The sequence below is a fragment of the Beauveria bassiana genome (genome assembly GCF_000280675.1).
Source record: "Beauveria bassiana ARSEF 2860 unplaced genomic scaffold BBA_S00003, whole genome shotgun sequence".
Lineage (NCBI taxonomy): Eukaryota > Fungi > Ascomycota > Sordariomycetes > Hypocreales > Cordycipitaceae > Beauveria > Beauveria bassiana.
The window spans coordinates 927,340-944,491 of NW_007930838.1; the positions used below are offsets into that span (position 1 = coordinate 927,340).

General features: G+C 52.7%; 5 protein-coding genes across 5 annotated transcripts; 2 read left to right on the forward strand and 3 right to left on the reverse strand.

The window, feature by feature from the left end:
- Window positions 1-1,382: 1,382 nt before the first annotated feature.
- On the reverse strand, window positions 1,383-4,717 carry BBA_01516 (Frag1/DRAM/Sfk1 family protein; the record flags this gene model as incomplete). Its single annotated transcript, XM_008596613.1, has 8 exons — window positions 1,383-3,370; window positions 3,418-3,463; window positions 3,517-3,601; window positions 3,653-3,691; window positions 3,789-3,915; window positions 3,974-4,306; window positions 4,375-4,542; window positions 4,627-4,717. The coding sequence occupies 8 exons, from the start codon at window positions 4,715-4,717 to the stop codon at window positions 1,383-1,385; spliced, it is 2,877 nt and encodes a 958-aa protein (XP_008594835.1).
- A 778-nt stretch (window positions 4,718-5,495) lies between these two features.
- Window positions 5,496-6,802, forward strand: BBA_01517 (U3 small nucleolar RNA-associated protein 6; the record flags this gene model as incomplete). The annotated part of the gene is made up of 2 exons (XM_008596614.1): window positions 5,496-5,585; window positions 5,675-6,802. 2 exons carry the CDS (start codon window positions 5,496-5,498, stop codon window positions 6,800-6,802), a joined length of 1,218 nt encoding a protein of 405 aa, XP_008594836.1.
- Window positions 6,803-7,121: 319 nt separating this feature from the next.
- On the reverse strand, window positions 7,122-13,880 carry BBA_01518 (DNA polymerase family B; the record flags this gene model as incomplete). Its single annotated transcript, XM_008596615.1, has 3 exons — window positions 7,122-13,021; window positions 13,071-13,219; window positions 13,273-13,880. 3 exons carry the CDS (start codon window positions 13,878-13,880, stop codon window positions 7,122-7,124), a joined length of 6,657 nt encoding a protein of 2,218 aa, XP_008594837.1.
- Window positions 13,881-14,930: 1,050 nt separating this feature from the next.
- BBA_01519 (uncharacterized protein) lies at window positions 14,931-15,512 on the forward strand (the record flags this gene model as incomplete). The annotated part of the gene is made up of 2 exons (XM_008596616.1): window positions 14,931-15,204; window positions 15,274-15,512. The coding sequence occupies 2 exons, from the start codon at window positions 14,931-14,933 to the stop codon at window positions 15,510-15,512; spliced, it is 513 nt and encodes a 170-aa protein (XP_008594838.1).
- A 359-nt stretch (window positions 15,513-15,871) lies between these two features.
- On the reverse strand, window positions 15,872-16,681 carry BBA_01520 (uncharacterized protein; the record flags this gene model as incomplete). Its single annotated transcript, XM_008596617.1, has 1 exon — window positions 15,872-16,681. The coding sequence occupies one exon, from the start codon at window positions 16,679-16,681 to the stop codon at window positions 15,872-15,874; it is 810 nt and encodes a 269-aa protein (XP_008594839.1).
- Between the last annotated feature and the right edge of the window lie 471 nt (window positions 16,682-17,152).

Here is a 17,152-nt window from a genome sequence, read left to right on the forward strand (position 1 = left end):
TGCGGCTAGATGCGGACAAGAATGTTCTCTTTTTCTGGTCCATGCGACAATGACGGTTGTTTGGCCTGAACAATGCCAGGTGGGGGAAAGCATGATGACGCTTTGTGTACCTTTTCCCCTTTTTTGATGGAAAGAATTTATGCAATTTTGTTTCTTATCAATGGCATTTCTTTAAGAAAGTATCTCGAAACTTTTTTTCCCCTACACCACCAAGTCGTCATGATAATCCTTCGTGACGCTAGTGGCTGACTGAGCCACAGGCGCGCGTGACCGGTTTTTAAACCAATACACTCAAATGCCACCCCTCCACCTCCCCCAAAGACATACATGATACACCTGCATGCGTAAAGGGGAATTGTCTCTCCAAATTCACCTTTTCTAGACCGCCATCATGCGGAGAACCCATAAAATCCCCTTGCTACTCCGTAGATAAGCAAAGAGGGTCAAAACGATGGGGGTTGGCCTCAGCTTCCATCACAAAAAAGCTTCTCAATCGCGAAAAAGCTCGCGTCATGACTGCCCCATCCTTTTTCATGCTCCAAGTTATTCTCCAAATTTCTTCTCCAATTTCGCGGCTACTCAAGGGACCTAACTAACATCTTCCGTTTTGGAACCAATTCCGCCCACAGTTCCGCTCGCTGTATGGCTACCCAAGGGTTTGCTCGGTGGCTTTGCGACAAACGCACGTACCTCCAAATTCGACTCCAAGACATCCGAGAACATGGTCAAGCTAATCGGTTACCGGCCGCCGGGCTAATGAGCCTGTGCCGCCTTGGGACGAATCTAGGCGATCGGCAATGCATTCCAGTGGCTTGTCCCCTGGTGGCTCGCTCCGTGTGCACAAAGTATCATGGCTCCTACCCTAAATGCATAAACACAGCTGCAAGCAGTCCATGAGTGAGAATGACTGAAGACCGCTGTCCTACTTCCGCGAACTACTTCAAGGAGTAGAGAGTACTTTTAGTTCTATCTTTCAGTAGCCCGACCGCAAAACGTGTACCTAATCAAAGGCTTTGGTTTTCGCCCAAGAGTGCAAACCGCGCCAGCTCGTCGAGGACTCTCTGCGATTTTCATGGCAACATCCATCGGCAAAGGCGCTGTGTCGAGCGGCGAAACGCACTAAAGGTTTCATCGTCCTTCGGGCCCTTTGACGTGCACAAAAAAACTGCTTTCATGGGGGGAGGGGGATTTAGGCACGTCCTGCTGTGAACACAGGTATAATACCTATTCGATACATGGCCGTTGCCGCATCCATCATCGTAAATTTACATTTGTATTCATGTAGTTCAGGATCCATAAAGCACATCAACAACGTACACCAGATTTCTCATCCAATCCTCCTAGATTATACACGTACACACATTCATTACACCATCCATCTTTTAATTGTAGTATCTTGGCTCGTCAAAGACGTGATACCGGTGGTCGCGTACGCCATTGCCACGGAACATGGCTGGGAATCTCCAGCCCACAGGCACATCGCTCTCCTCCGCCCTGCGGTTACGCTCTTCGGTCGGAATCGCCTCAATTTGGCGGATCTCAGACTCGGACTGCGGAATGACAAACTTGGCAACTTGCAGCTCGGTATCTGTAATCGTGCTACGGCTGACGCGGGCATAGCCAACGCGCTTCAGACGCTTGAACAGAATGTACTCACACCAGCGGTCCCAGTCGCTCGGGTCGACATCGTGCATGCCCGACGTCTCACTGACATATGTGTTGTAGTTGCCCTCCAGAGGCTTGGTGACGAGGTAGCTGAGCAGGATGGCCGGCCGCGGCGTCGAGCCCATGAGTTTAGAAAGGTACTCGGACTGCAGACGGCGATCCTCGGGGTCCTCTTCCTGCCCAGAGTGGAAAACAAAGACGTCCACAAGTTCGCCGTACACGTCGAGAGTGGCATGGATGGCGGGAGCAAGCTCACCAACGGGACTGGGAAGTAGATGGTGCTTTGACTCGACGATTGGGAACTTGGACAGCAAAGCGGCACCCCAGGTGTGCTTGTTGGGGCCAGGGCCGTAGTCCACGTACATGCCCAGATCCTCGGCTAGGAACTGCGTAGTATCACGGTTGCCCATAATGATACGCTGCAAATCAGACTCGAGCAGACCAACGACGTCGAGCTCTAGCTCTTTGATAAGATCGCGCATGCGATACTCGGAAGACCACATGTCATTGTCGAGGGAAAAGTGGATGGTCCAGATACCGGCTGTGAGAACGCGGTCCTCGCCATGGTATGGCTTGTAATCATTGGTGGGGAATCGCATAAAGGCGGCGCACAGGAACAAAATATTGATGAAAAGAGTAGACAGTATGTTGTACTTTCTGTGCTGCGAGGGGCCGGAACGGCGAGGCGCAGCGTGTTTGGGCTTGGAGCTGTTGTAGTTGAGGACACCAGCACCAACGAGGAGTATCATGGTCAGCATGACCCAGTCGGTGTGCTCGCGCACAAGAGGGCCGCCGGGAACGAACGCATACGCAACAACCCAGACGTGGAAAAGAACCATGAAGTTGTAAATAAGGAAGCCAAGACCAAAGGTAGCGGCGGGGCTCTTTTTCGAGGCAGAGGAGAGGAGCGGGACAGCAGCAGCCATGATGTAGACAGTAAAGGCAAGTCCGCCATAGTAACCGGTCCAGTGGCTGAAGAGCGTCAGGAAAAGAGCACCCAGAGAACCAGCACCAAAAGTTAGCCAGCTGCCAGCCAGGTTAGGGCGTGAGGTGCCAATAAAGACACCAACCGACATGGCGCCGAGCGTCAACCAACCATGAGTGGAAAAGTAAGGGCCACGGATAGGGAAGCCCTCCCAGACCCACAAGATCATGGTGCTGGTGTCAGAGAGGAGCGAGTGCAGAGCGAAGAAGAGACCGCCGATACCGCAAGCAGAGAGAAGCACCGAGCCAGGCAACTTGTCAGAACTCGAGCCGCTAGTCAGGGGCGCACGACGAGTGAAGCGAAGCGCTGCCAAAAGACCGAGCGCAAGACCAGTGCCGTTCCAACCGCCGTTGGCAGCGTGCATCACAGGCCATATGGGGTTGTTGGTCGTCCCTGCAAACTTGGCAGTCGATGAGAGAATCAAGCCGATGAGTAGACCCAGAATCTTGGACTCGAAGCGGGCTTCGTGGACCGATTCAGAAGACAGCGTGCCAACCCAACCAAGACAGCTCATGGCAACAGCAAAGCCGACGGTAGAGAGGCGGTAAACGGGATCGAGGACAAGATAAGCGCCCACGCCAGAGAGCGAGAGCAGGTGGACAATGCGGAGGTTGTTGACAACAAGTGAGCGAAGGGGGCCGATGCAGAGCAGGAAAGGCGAAATGGTGGACATGACAAAAACCTCATAGCCGGAAATGCCCATGTGCCAGAGAGGGAAGTCTGATACAGTCAGTAGGGGCCGCGCATGGGTAGATGAAACTGCTTACACCAAACGAGAAGACCAAGACTAGTGAGCATGGACCAAAAGACAAACTGTTTATGGTTAGGAGGTCAAATCGTAGTTCCTGTGCCACGAGATCACTTACGCCGTGGTAGATATCCGCCGCTGTATCAAGAGCCTCGGTCCAGGTGAAGCGCAGGGAAAATAGGCCAGCAGTAGCCTGTTCTTTTCTGTACAAACGCTGGTTAGCCAAGATCAGCGAAGCTCGCGGACAAACTTACTCCTTTTCCAGAACGGCGGACGGGACAGAATTTTTGTCGCTGCGAGCACAATTTAGAATCTGGACTCACGAGAACAAACATGCCAGGGCTTTGCCGACCAAGATGCCAGCCCTAGAATGGCAGCCATTGCACATACCCCTTGGCTGAGCCTTGAGCATCGCGAACTATAATCTCAAACGTATTGAAATCAAGGGCGGTGACGGCATCAAAACCGACGTCGAAGAGAATCAGAGCCCATTCGAAAAAGGCATAGGTGGTGTAAGCTGGTACATGTATTAGTCGAGATGGCCGAAAAAGGGCCAGGATGAAGGAAACACCTACCTCCAGCAATACGATGGACCTTGTGCTGAATGAAGAAGTAAATCAGAGGCACCAGGGTTCCGAAGAAGGCACCGGCAAGGTACTTGCGGTACTTGATAGCTGTGGGATTGTTGGGGCTGAGGGCAATGCAGCCAGTGGTCCAGGGCAAAGTAGCCACAATGTAGGAGATCATGAGGATGTCATGCCAGTCGTGATCATCGGTCGAGGTAATGTAGGTCCAACCGCCGCAGGTGAGGGTGCGCAGGACACCCATGAAGGCGACAAAGTCTGGCAGCTTGGTGCCGGGCTTGCGGGTTAGGAGGTACCATAGGCCAACGAGAGCAAACCGAGGGCCTGTATCGCATCGATTAGCGAGATTCAACTTTCGGCATATGACCAGGTAGCTTCGCAGAGATGCATACCAGATGTCATGGCAATAAAGATCATGAAAAACGACCGCTCAGGGTAGCGATCGCCAATGGTGGCGGAGACGGAGGGGAACCACTCGTCAGGATAACCGTAGAATTCATTTTGAACAATCTTGTGGTAATGAAGAGAGACGCCAATAATCAGGGCGCTGATGAATGCAGCTAGAAAAGAAAAGGATCAAGTCAGTAAATTAAGCCCATGGCCATGCCAAGCGAATGCACATCCTGGACGCAATTCAAACATACTGTACGCGACGACGGTGTGCGACCAGCTGACCCACTGGCCGTTGAAGGCCAGAACAACGCCGCCGTCCTTGTCCTTGTATTTGAGAGTCATTTCGGCGTGACAGGAAGAACAAAAAGGATGAAATCCGCAGATTACTGTGCAGTCCGGGGCTTCCGACGACAGCACAGGGTGCGGGGAGGGGAGCAAAGTGAAGCACGCGACGATGGGTGCGGGCGAGAAAAAAGGAGGACAGGTTTTGGTGACGGCTCTCCGGACGGCCTTTTTCTGACAAACGGAGTCCTCGGGAGCTTTGCCTTTTCGCGATGGCGCGTCGTGGAGCTCGACGTTCGACCCCTGTGAAGGGGCTGTGGAGCAAGACAGGCACAAGCGTGATTGAGGATTGGTTCGCCGACGGCGTCGTTTATTTAGCGTGTCCTCCTCATTTGAAGCAGGATGGGCTGCAAGGATGCTGGTAATGTGGTGATGGGTGGTGGCAGTGGCGGAGAAGCTATGCCGGGGATCATCCGGAGTATACAGCACTCACTTGTCTGCTGTAAAGATACTGCATCTACTGCATCTACTGAAACGTGGGAAAAATCTAGGCTGTAGCCTTTTTTTTATTACGAATAACTACGTGGAACAAAAGTTCAAAAGGTCTACATAGCAAGCATTGGCCGAGCTGATTGACATTTTGCACCGCCGCCGCATTCATGCACCAGCCACCAAGGCTGAAGGCAACAGCCACACGGCCATGCTCCCGCCCGCCAGTTGATATCTAGCTGCCCCGCTAAAATTATCGACAGCCTCGTAAAAAAAAAATCCAGCAACTTTTCCAACATCTCCTGCAAGTACGTTCCCAGAGCAACCTGCGACTGAACGAATAGACCAAATGGCAGGCGTCGCTGAAAAGGCTCGCTTCTTTCTTGAGCGATCCGTACCGCAGCTGCGAGAATGGGAGGACAAGGAAATCTTCTCCAAGGTACGATGCATCGCAATTAATGCTTCTCCCGCATGTTCCACTTCCCGCCCCGACCGCTCTAACCTCGAACCGATCATCTCCTTGTACAGGATGAAATCCGCACCATTGTCCAGAAACGAAATCAACACGAGCACAAGGTCCTCTCCCCCGGAAATACCGCCTACGACTGGTCCGCCTACGCGCAGTGGGAGCAATCCCTCGAGACGCTGCGGGCCAAGCGCTGCCAGCGCCTCAAGATCCGGCACCTCACCTCGGCGCACGCCGGTCAGAGCCGCGTGCTCGGCATCTACGAACGCGGCGTTGGGCGGCACCCGGGCAGCGGCGCGCTCTGGCGCGCGTACCTCGCCTACACCGCCGGCGTGCAGGCCTCGAAGCGCTGGCGCCGCACCATGACCAACGCCCTGCGCATGCTGCCCGCCGACGCCGAGCTCTGGGTCGTGGCTGGCCGCCGCTCCGCCCGCTCCGGCGACATGGCCGCTGCCCGCGGCTTCTTCATGCGCGGATGCCGCTTCTGCACCGCCGACGACCGCCTTTGGCTAGAGTACGCCCGCTGCGAGATGGAGTGGCTCGCCAAGATGGAGGACAAGAAGCGCAGGAGCGGCGGTGCAAAGTTGTCGTCGAAAGAGGCGATCCTGCCCGCGCGCCGGCCTGCCGACGACGACGAGCTGCGTTTGGAGGACACCGACGACGAGAGTGAGGGCGAAGACGGCGTCATCCTGCCCGAGCCTACGAGAGCGCAGGCCAAGGTCATTGACGAGTCGGCCACCCAGCAGCTCGCCGCCAACCCGGCCCTCGACGGCGCCATACCCATGGCCATCTTCGACATTGCCCGCAAGCAGGCCTTTTACAAGCCCGACGTCGCCGAGCGCTTCTTCTTCATGTTTGCCACGTTCCGCCAGCTGCCCGTCTACCCGCGCATAGCGCAGCACGTCCTGGACGCGCTCACGTCGCAGTGTCCCAGGGACCCGGCCACCGCCAACTGCCTCGTCCGCCAGCCAATCGCCGGCGTCAGCCCGCTCACGGCCGACTTCCCCAGAGGCTTGCGCGAGGCGCTCCCGCGTCTCGAGGAGCAGCTCGCAGCGACGTCGGATCGTGCGGTGCTGGTCAAGAAGACCGAGACGTGGATCGACGAGTGTCTGGCAGTTGAGGGGCTTGATGAGGCCATCAAAACGGTCCTGGAGCACACAAAAAGCAGTCTCAATGAGGAGGCGGAGTGATTGTTTTAGATTACGAGTGAACATAATCATTGCATTTACGAATATCGGGAGCCCCTTTTCGGTGGACGGTTTATTGCATTTTGCGATGGGAGTCTTTGTTTCTATGCACATTATTATCGAGTTATATATGTGAATTGCACGACATGAAAAGAAAAACCGAGGCAACAATGACTTGCCCTTTCCGCAAAAAAAAAAAAAAAAATAACAGTAAAACGCCGAGTTGTGATAAAGCTTCAGTAGCCACCGCCAATCCGTTCCCATTGCCCATCATTTCAACATAAAAAACGCCAGTATTCACTTCATCACGTCATCATCCCTTCTAAATGGCCTCGCTGAAACGAGTAGCAACATCTGACAGCATACGCAGGCCGTAATACTTGGCCACGCGACGAACGACACTGAGCTTGCGGCCAATATCCTCTCTGGACACCGTCTCCTTCCATTCACCACTGCAGGTGCAGTGCTCCATAAAGTCATTCAAGCGCAGCGCGTTGCAGCGTGTACACTTGAGATCTTGCGTTGTCCATTCGACCGTCCAGCTCTCAACCATGGCCAACAGTCGCTCCTCGATTGCCACGCGATCGTACTCGGCGCCGCAAAAGGTACAGTCCCAGCCAGCTCCGCTGACACTACCGCCTGCGCTCAGTAAATCTTCATCTCGGCAGAAATCCAGGTCGCGGGCCATGGTGCAGCTGTCGCACGAGAATTGAGGCAGTTTCAGGCTCTCTGATGGATTCGTAAAGGTGCCCTCTTTAGAGAACTCTCTGACGTCGAAAAGGGCGAGTAGCTCTTTGCGCAAGAGTCGTGCTTCAAGAGTAATGTTTTTATCCAAGGAAAGAATCTGCATGAGGGACTTGACGAGCTCGAGGATTGCATTGCGCGGACGCAAATGAGAGCCCGGTAGGTCCGGGAATGAGTAATCTCCCGCAAGCTCCGGGTGCATCAACTCTCGCTTCTGCTGGGCAATCAAACCAGAAATCGCCTTCTTAAGCGGCTTTTCATAGCTCTTGCCGAGGATCATCTGCCCTTCTTCCTTTTCTTTGTTGCGATTCGGCAGCTGCGTCAGTCTAGGCGTCGAGTCTGGATCGTTGATTGCTTGACGCTTTAGACCGTGCATCAACTCAATGAACTCAATGACCCATGTTTGAAAGCTCGGCTCAAGGCGCTTCGGCAAGAATGCAGCCATTTGCCAGTGCATGATCGTCTCCAAAGGCTGCTCATCAGCCTCAACAACCTCTTGGCAGGCTTTGCCGCCATAGTTGAATTCGTCGTACCAAACCAAGTAGTCCCAGTATTCCTTAATCTCCAGATCGATAAAATGGAATAACGGCTTGCTTCTGATGGACTTGATAATGTATTGACTGTAAGCGAAAGCATTGCCAACCTCGGCTTTGGTAGTTTGCAGAATGAGTCGGTTCGCGTTAGCAAACACAACCTGAGAGCCAACGCGACGGAAATCACCCATGAGCTGTTGGAAAGCTTTTCGTGACATCATCTGCACGTAGTAGTGCAAAGCACGGTCGTACATGAACGAGTCTGGATTTTCAACCCAGCGAACCAAGTGCTGGACGAGGACATCTGCCATTGTACTGCCTCGGCAGGCTTCAGTCCACCAAGCTTTGACCATTTCCCGCAGAACCTGGACACCGGCATTTGAAAATGCGTTCTCGGATGCCAAGCTGTCCGAGCCATCTGCGGAAGGGTTAAATGACACTGAATCCGCACCTTCAAGCTCATTGACCAGGGATGAAGTCAAGATGGTATTGATTGCGAGGTTTCGAACATCCAAATCGATACAGACAGACGAGTACGTGCCAGGCTTGTTGACATTCGGCATTTTGACGACATCGAGAGGCCCAACCAAGTCGTCCTTTTCATGGCCTGCATGGTCGGGACGGGGGCCTGGTGACCACCATAGCACAATATTGTTCGCTTGTAGGCGCCTGGCATATGCAATGTCAATCAGGTATCGAGGGTCGTCTCTTTCCAAGTTGCACAACGGCACTTCCCCGTAGCGAGCGAGAGCCGTGAGATGCAGAACCCAAGAGCCAAGGCCAAGGTAGTGTCCAACAAGACGTCTAGCAACAACAGCTTGCCAACCCAGAGGCGGCAGCGAGCTATCTGCCACATCATATCTGAGGGGTAGAATCGGGAACTCCCCTAGCACAGGAACATCATGAACCAGCAAATTGCGCTGCGAAGACTGAATGATCATCATCTGTGGTCGATGCTCATCCTTGCGCATTTGCTTGATGACGTCCCCGATTTCGAGATGGGCCTTGCGTCTCGTAGTCACCTGCGTAATCTTGAAATTGACCTGCTCCTGGTACGTGAAGCAGTCTTGCCAGTTGGTTCCGGCAGCCTCTTCCGCTCGCTTTGCGAGCATTTCAGAGTACATGCGAGTAATGTTTGGCATATCCTGTCCAGAGTCGCGGTTCTTCTGTAGAATGATGACACTGGCCTTGTCCGACGTAGTCGAAAAGACACCAAAGATCTGGCGATCGCCAGCAGTGATATGAGAGACGTAGATGTAGGCTAGCGGCGATGAGTCCAGGTATGTTCTTGCTTTGGCGGGTCGCTTGAGGCCGCCAAGATCAAAACCATGCTCCAGGCCTTTGCCAAGCACGGCATTTTGTTGCTCATCAATCGTGCACATGTTGCCTAGACGGAGCACAGCGCGAACGTTGAGAGGAATCTGCTTCTCATAGACGCCTTCAACACTGGGGTGATTGAACAGGAGAGAGAATTTGTCTGCTTCGTTGTAGTACGTGTCCTCGAGAACCGTGAGTTTGAAAAGATGGGTAGACGGATGGCCGTTGGGTAAAGTGTAGTTAACTTGCTCAACCTCACACCCATCAATCTCGACATCGGGAAGATCTTTACTGCGCAGATTTAGGAACACTTGCCGGGGCACGCGAACCTTGAGAGTATGAATCTTGGCATCGATGAGGACAAAAGCAGTCACGATGCCAGGAGTATCTGTTGCGCGAAGCTGAAGTAGCTGCCAGGTGCTCATAAAGGTCATGTGCGCTTGCTTCATGAAAGTCTGTTGGAGGTTGCTTCCGGCATTGCCCCTCCTCTCACCAAACAATTGGCGACGACGAATACGGGCCTGTTTCTGGAGCTTCCATTTCTTTTTTTGGTACTCCAAAAAGCCAACGTAGTCTTCCGATAAGCCAGGCATGGACTTCGGGAGGGCTGCCATCGGATCGGCATTTTCAACAGGTTCTGGTAATTTGCGCTTTTGTGCGGTAGCAGCTGGCTGCGAAGCCGCAATGGCCTCATTAAACGGCTTTGGCTTGAGCAGCTTAGCGCCGTAGTCTTCCATGTCATCCATGCGAGAGCCGCTGAGATTGGTAATATCACTGAGAGGCTCTTTGTGAAATACATCAGTAAGCTTTCGTTGCTTCATCTTGTCGTTCTTGATGTTGATTCGTCGCTGAAGCCAGTCAGGATGGGCCACACGCGGAACGGGATTGCGAACTTTCTGCAGCGCAGCCGGAATGGTGATGAGCTTCTGGATGACGGACCCCAGTCGCTCGAGATAGTAGTCCCAGTCCAAGAGGGCACGGGGATCGGTGTCGGAGGGTTCCTCTTTGAGCCACTTCTTCAGATATGTACGCTTGACCGATTCTTCAGCAGAGAAGATGGCGACCGGGATAGCTCGCTCAGTGACAGGAGCATTTCTAGGCCGAGAGCAGATGATGAACTTGCAGTTCAAACCCTTGTCTTTGACCATTTGCTCTCCCAAAAAATCGGCTAAACGTTTCGCAGTGGTGATACTCGTTGACTTTTGGCTTCCATATTCCTCCAGTGTTTTTGACATGCTTCGATTCTCGGAAATCAGCTCCATCAGCTCTTCGTCCGCCAAAGTCGACCCCTTGCTGTGGAGAACATCTAACCACCTGTTGGCTACCTTCGCCACTGCTGCGTAACACTGTGTCAGATCTTCACCTTCGAGAAAGAACTTGAAAATTTGTTGCTGGAAGATTTTGATGAGCTTCAGCTCGCCACGTCTCTTGACCTCGAAGCCCTTCAATTCAGCAAGGCTGCCGTCATCGTTGAAGACAGCATATCTCTTCTTCAAGTTCTTGTCCTCTTCCTTCGAAGTGGGCAAAATCATAGCTTTGTAGGGACCATCGACCTCAAAGAAAATGGAGTTGTCGCTATGAGTCTCGTACTTGAACGTCTTTGGGTCTGTCAGAGTCTGATATTGGTGATTTGTGAATTTGTCATGGACCAAGTGGTTCAGCATGACACACGGGTATGAGACGTTGAGCTTTTTGCCATTTTTGAGCTTGAAAGCAAAGTTCTCCGGAAATGTGGCAGGAAGCATGCACCAAATACCATCAGTATCCAGTTCCAGAGGTCGTCCAAGCCGCTCAACCAACTGTCTGGCAAGTTGAATGATAGTAGCTCCAGTCAAGCACGTCACTCCGGCCATTTCCATCGAATACCAGCGAGAACCTTTTCTCATGACGTAGCCGTAGAAGGAGTTCAAAATGACCTTGTGTGCAAGCTGCAATGAGTCATATACAATGACCATCTTCTTTGCCGCCTCAACCTCGCTCGCTGATGCTCCGGAAGACTTCAACGCATCAGTCTTTCCTTTCCACACCTTTGCCTGCCCTTTGTAGTCGTATCGTCGGTCACGGAAATCACGGACAGTATTGATATAGAACGGGTTTTCTCTCTGGCAAATAACGGCCTCTCGGACAATGGTCGTGGAATCATGTATCTTGTGGTAAACCTTTTGCGAGTACAGCTGCAGTCGTTTCCTGACAAGGTTGGCCCTTTCATCAGCCGAGAGATCTTGAAATGTCCGCATTGGCGAATTGGGCCATTTGCCAGGAAATTTCTCATTCTCAAGAGCATTTCTGATCATGTTGTACTCATCGCGCTTCGCAGGCAGATATTCACCTCGCCATGCCCAAGGCATTCGTCTGTCGCAAGTTTTTCCAGGTCGGTTGAAATCACATGCAGCACAGTCAGACTCCGTAATCATAGAATCAGGCTGTAGACGGTTGGTTGTCATGATGTTAGGATACATGGAAGCGACGTCGAGATGGTATATGAGTGGCCGTTCAAGTCGATTGGGCGTCTCCTTCAAGAGGTTGAGCTTGGCAAGAATCTGTGCTTTGACCTCATTGTAGTTCTCGACATCATCCATAGACTTCTTCTCCTCGACGGTAATGACGAATTTCAGCGCGGCGTCTATATCTCTTATGAGTTCGTCAATTGCACCAGTGTCGACAGAGAAGTTGACAGGAATATCTGCACGGAAGACACCGGCTTCAATACTTTCAACGTGACCACCCACATAAGTCTCCGACTCAAGCAAGTGGCCATCCCAGAAAGCTTCCTTTGGTGCAACATGCTTATTTGGCAATACAATCTCTCTCTGATATGCTTGCACCATGAGCAGCATTTCACAGAGCGTTCCCGTTCCCTTTCGCAGGGTATCATCGCCACCAAGAGGCAAAATCGTGCAAAGTGAGAAGATGAACGGGTGCACGTACTTCATGTACAGATAGTATGTGGCCACGGCATCGGAGACTGAGTATTCGGCGAGCGTCTGGGGTCGTTCGCTAGCATATGGCAACATGAGTTCGGGGTCAAGCTCGTCGGGGTCGTAGCCGAGCTTCGCAACAGTGACGGCCTTGAGACCACGAGAACCCTGAGGAAGATAAGAATCTCGGTTCACCCAATGAAAACAGTCCATGTGAACACTGTAGTTGCACTTGTATTGGTCATCGGTATCCTTTTTCCAGCCAATCTCATGATACATATCGATGCCATTGACGCTAGCTCTGGCTTCGACAAAGGGCCAATCGAAAAAGTCACCGTTGTATGTTGCGATGACTGTGGGCCGAGCCTCTTTGATGTGAAGAAAGAAACGATCCAGAGTTGCCTTTTCGTCGGGCTCGTTGAAAATCATGAACGAACCGGGATATTCTGGCTTGGGTGTATAGTCAAAGTCACCGATGTCTTCCGAAATGATTTCGCGGTTTGTGATGAGGAATCCTTGGCCGTCAATCATGTACGAAATCATCATGACTTGATCTATCGTAGCGTCAGGAAATTTGAGGGGCATTTTCGTGGTTTCGATATCGAATGCAAGGACAACAGGGTCTGCCGGGAGCGATCTGTCTGGGTTGGGTAGGATCTTCGTGATGCCATGCTTTGCCTCGACAAAATACCATTTTCCGACTCGAATATCTAACCAATCGTAAGTTTTGGCGAGCACGCGAGTTGCGTGGTTTCATACCTAGATCAATCATAACGCGGACATGGTACGGGACATCATATTCCCGCAAGTCGACGATGTAGTCGCTGGCATCGGAGTACGAGTTGGCGTTGTGTTGTTGGTCATCTTGTGCATCGTCAAAGAGGTCGAAGTTACCGTTGCCATTGGCACTGTAAGGCATCAATGTCAGCGAGGGTCTCTGGACTCGATCAGGGGTACTCACGTGGCGACTTCGGCGTAGGCATCCATAGCGCTCATATTCTTCTTGTTCTTCTCCGCGATTGGCATGATGTCCCTTCTCGCGGCCAGCAAGTCATTGACGTTGGCAAAGTTGAGCTGGAGGTACGTGCGGCGATATCCCAGCAAGTGGTTGGGCATGCTCAAATCATCCTTTTCAACTCTCTGTATCGACTTGACGACGCCGCCACCAGCTATTCTCTTCACCCATTCTTCGACTTCGGATTCGTGGCCGCGCTTCACAGCGATGAGAAAGTATGGGTTGTATTCGACGGTTGCTTTGAAAGTCGAGCCGTCTTGTTCGATAAAGTAGCAGTCGAGAGCCGCTCGTCCAGCAGGTAGCCTGTCATCTTCTATCGCTGTGGGCTGTACGTTGACAAGCCAGCCCTCTTTTCTTCTGCCGCTTTCGTAACGCGCGAATCCCATATTCTCGTCAATGGTTTGCGCCAGCTTGGCGCGCTCCCATCTCTCGTCTGCGGAAGTACCCTCAACTCTGGAAGAGGCGGCAAATGTTCGCGCTCGTGGGCCATGATAGGCAGACTTGCCGCCTCGACGGAAACCCTTTTGCGGGCGCCGAAGGCTTGTGTTGGGCATTGCGAGGTGGCTTGCCTCGCGGGCCGCCTGGGGAACTGAGGACGCCTAGAGATTGCAGAGGATTATGCCGACATGGATAGTGAGGGAGAACGCCTGGGAGGTGATGCGTATTGCTGGCAATTGATATTGTAGAGCCTTTCGTTGTTGACTTGACTTGAGAGAATTTGGTTTAAGACGCGATTCGAAGGCACAACAAGTTGCAGGTGTGGCACTAGGCAACGTCAAGCGAATCGCTATTGTAGGATTGCCCGTCAGAGGGAGAGACGCGTTTTGACGCGTAAAGCGTGACACGCTGCTGGCAAACTCCTGGCACCTTTAATGGATGCCCCACCCACCCGCGTCGACCGGTAGAAGCCGTATTGGTAACTGATGGGCGTTTCGTCGTTGTGACCCAGATATCCTTCTTCTTTAAATTATACAAATAACGGCGAAATAAAAAGGGCAAAGATGTTTGCCCTGATGCCGTGGTCAATCTGCCATGAAGCAGCCTTGCAACACGTCCTTATCATGCGCTCTTAGTACCCCAATCGATGGAAAACTCTGCCTACCTTGTATCTCCCTCTTGCAATAGATCGCTCCGCTGAGCGAAGAAGAGCCGAGACGTTTAACTCGGAGTATGCTTATCGATATTTTTTTGTTCTTCATTTCTCTGAAAGCGATGCTGGGTGGACGGGGGACAGACGACCACGTGGACAGCGTTAAGATTGATGGCAGGGAGACGCGACATCTTCAAAGACTGAATCAGATCACAGTATGTTGACTCAGTATAGAGATAGAATGCCAAAAGACTTAAGAAAAATCATGCTTCAGGTGATCGGTGTCAATATGAAGCCTGAGTGGCTCGTCAATGGCATCAACTCGCCTAGCTTTGGGAGAGTGGATCTTCAACCTCGAACCACCTCCAAATCGATGTCCAAGCCTTCTTCCACCACACAAAGTCTCGCTGCACCCCGCACGCACCAGCGCTGCTACAACAAGGGAGTCGATTGGATAACCACGCGCTTCTGTATCGTTACTCGAACACCCGATTGAAGCCTCGGGACGGCAGACATGGCCGGTGACGATCAGCCGAATGCGCCGCCGCAAGGTCTGACGCTTCCCACCTCCGTCAGCGGCAGGCCTGTCCAGGCCGCCTGGTCCACGCCTCTACAGCCTGCCGACAGCCCGATGAGCTCGTCGAAGCGGCCGACGATATCAGACGCGGTGGCGAGCATCAAGAAGGAGGATTTCACCACCGTTGCCAGCACGCCCTGCTCCCGCAACGGCTTCATGACGGGCATCGTCACGGGCGCAGCAGCGGGTGGGCTGAAGCTCGTCCTCCGAGGTAAGAATGAGAAAGGGGCAAAGACGGGCAATCTGTTGGGAAACTGATGCTAACAGATGACTGCTGTAGCAAACTGGGCGGGGGCCGCCAACTGGGCCGTAGGCATGTTCGTCGTGGGAGCCACGGCGTCCTACGAATTCTGCCAATATAATAGACGAGTTGAAAAGAGAAACATGAAACGCGCCGTCGAGGTGCATGCCGAAAATCAACGCATGCAAGCAAAGAAGATGGCTGAGCAGAAGCAGCTGGCGCGGAAGCTCGAGGAGGAGCGCAAAGCTGCGGAACGAAGATGGTATAAGTTTTGGTGATGGAAAGGAAGTTGTACTACTCGGCGATAGGCGTTTTTTGGATTCCAAAATCATGTAGCATCATATGTATATTGTATATTGACAAGATTCCAGCACCGTTGCTGTGTATTCAGCCCTTTTGTCTGAACAATATGAAATCAACAGTAAATAGACCGATAACAAGCCAAACAAAAGACGTTGAAATAAAAAGATCGTATTCACACCAAATCCCATACAAAGCAGCTCAAAACAAGAAAACTCCGTCGTCATCATAAATGTACTCCAAATGTGGAGGAGTTGAGAACCCTGACAGTCGCTATCTTGACTTATCGCATTAAAAAGAGTAAAAGAAAGAAGATAAAAAATCATGATAGCAGCCGCTAGATAATCACGGCTATATTTCGAAGTTCTGCATCGCTGAAGCGAACCTTTCTGGGAGAGGCCTTGCCGATGCCCGACGGAACCTCTCCCTCGCGGCGACGCTGATTTCTCCGCGCGCGAGCTTCGCTTTCCTCGCGTTTTCGGTATTCAGTGATTTGCTGTCTGCGCTTCAGGGAGCGCGCATGCGCAATGGCCGGCGTTGGTCGAAACCCGATGCCGTTGATACCCGTGCCGTCGTCGTCCTTGTCGTCGGGGTCGTAGACGGTGATTTCATCTTCGTGCCACGTCAGCGCAGCGCGAACCGGATCCACGATGTGCGTCTCCCCGTCGTCGCTGTAGCTATCACCTTCCTCTGCGGCATGCAACAAGGCGCCCTGGCCGAGCTTCAGCGGCGGCGTGCCGGCCCTCTTTCTCGATGGTTCGGGCGATCCAGACGCGCTGCTGCCGGGCCCCTTGCCCTCGTCCGCCACTGTCTCGGGGCCGGGCTCTCCAAACGTCACGGCAGATGCAGCAGCGTCCACCACATCGGAGACATCACTCATGGGCTGGTCTGGCTTCTGACGCTTGCAGAGAGGACCATCGGCGACATCGGCGGCTGGGGAGTCTGCAAGGCCGCCATCCCCGCCCCCACCACTTTGCAGATCCAGGCCCTTGAAGCGATGGACCACGGTGGTTCTGGGACTGCTGCTGCCAGCTTCGAGAGAGTCTTCCCTGTTGAGGCTGAAGGTGAATTTGAGGGGCGTGCGTGGCGTCTCTTGGCCACGTTTGCGTTTGCTGGGAGTCTGAAACGGAGGCGAGGACGAGGCCATTATGATGGGCTGCAGGATTCGTCAGGGCGGGCCTGTAACTGATCACAACACCATTTTTCGACCGCAGAAACGAAATATTTGTCTGCCGATGCGTGATGGAGCTCTTAATCTTGGAAGTGACGAAAGTTGAAGCTGCACAAGGCGATGTTGAAAGGCCGAATGATGCTATTCTGGCAAGATGGGCACAGGGCGCTACCTCGTGGTGGGGCACGGACTTTGAGATTCCTATGATGGGCGGATTGATGAGATGGCGTTGTCTTTTAAATAGAGAAGGAATGTGCCGAGTGGTACATTCGACGCACGGTAATGGGACTGGTTCCAGCCCAGTGGTTAAGTGAGCTGACGCAAATAATATTGCCCAACGTTGACACTTGTCATGCAAGCCACCAGGTTTCTGATTCACTAACACGGTCGCATGGTGGCATTAGGTAGTAGCGAGATGGGTATAGAAAGAGATATGGGGGGCTGGCT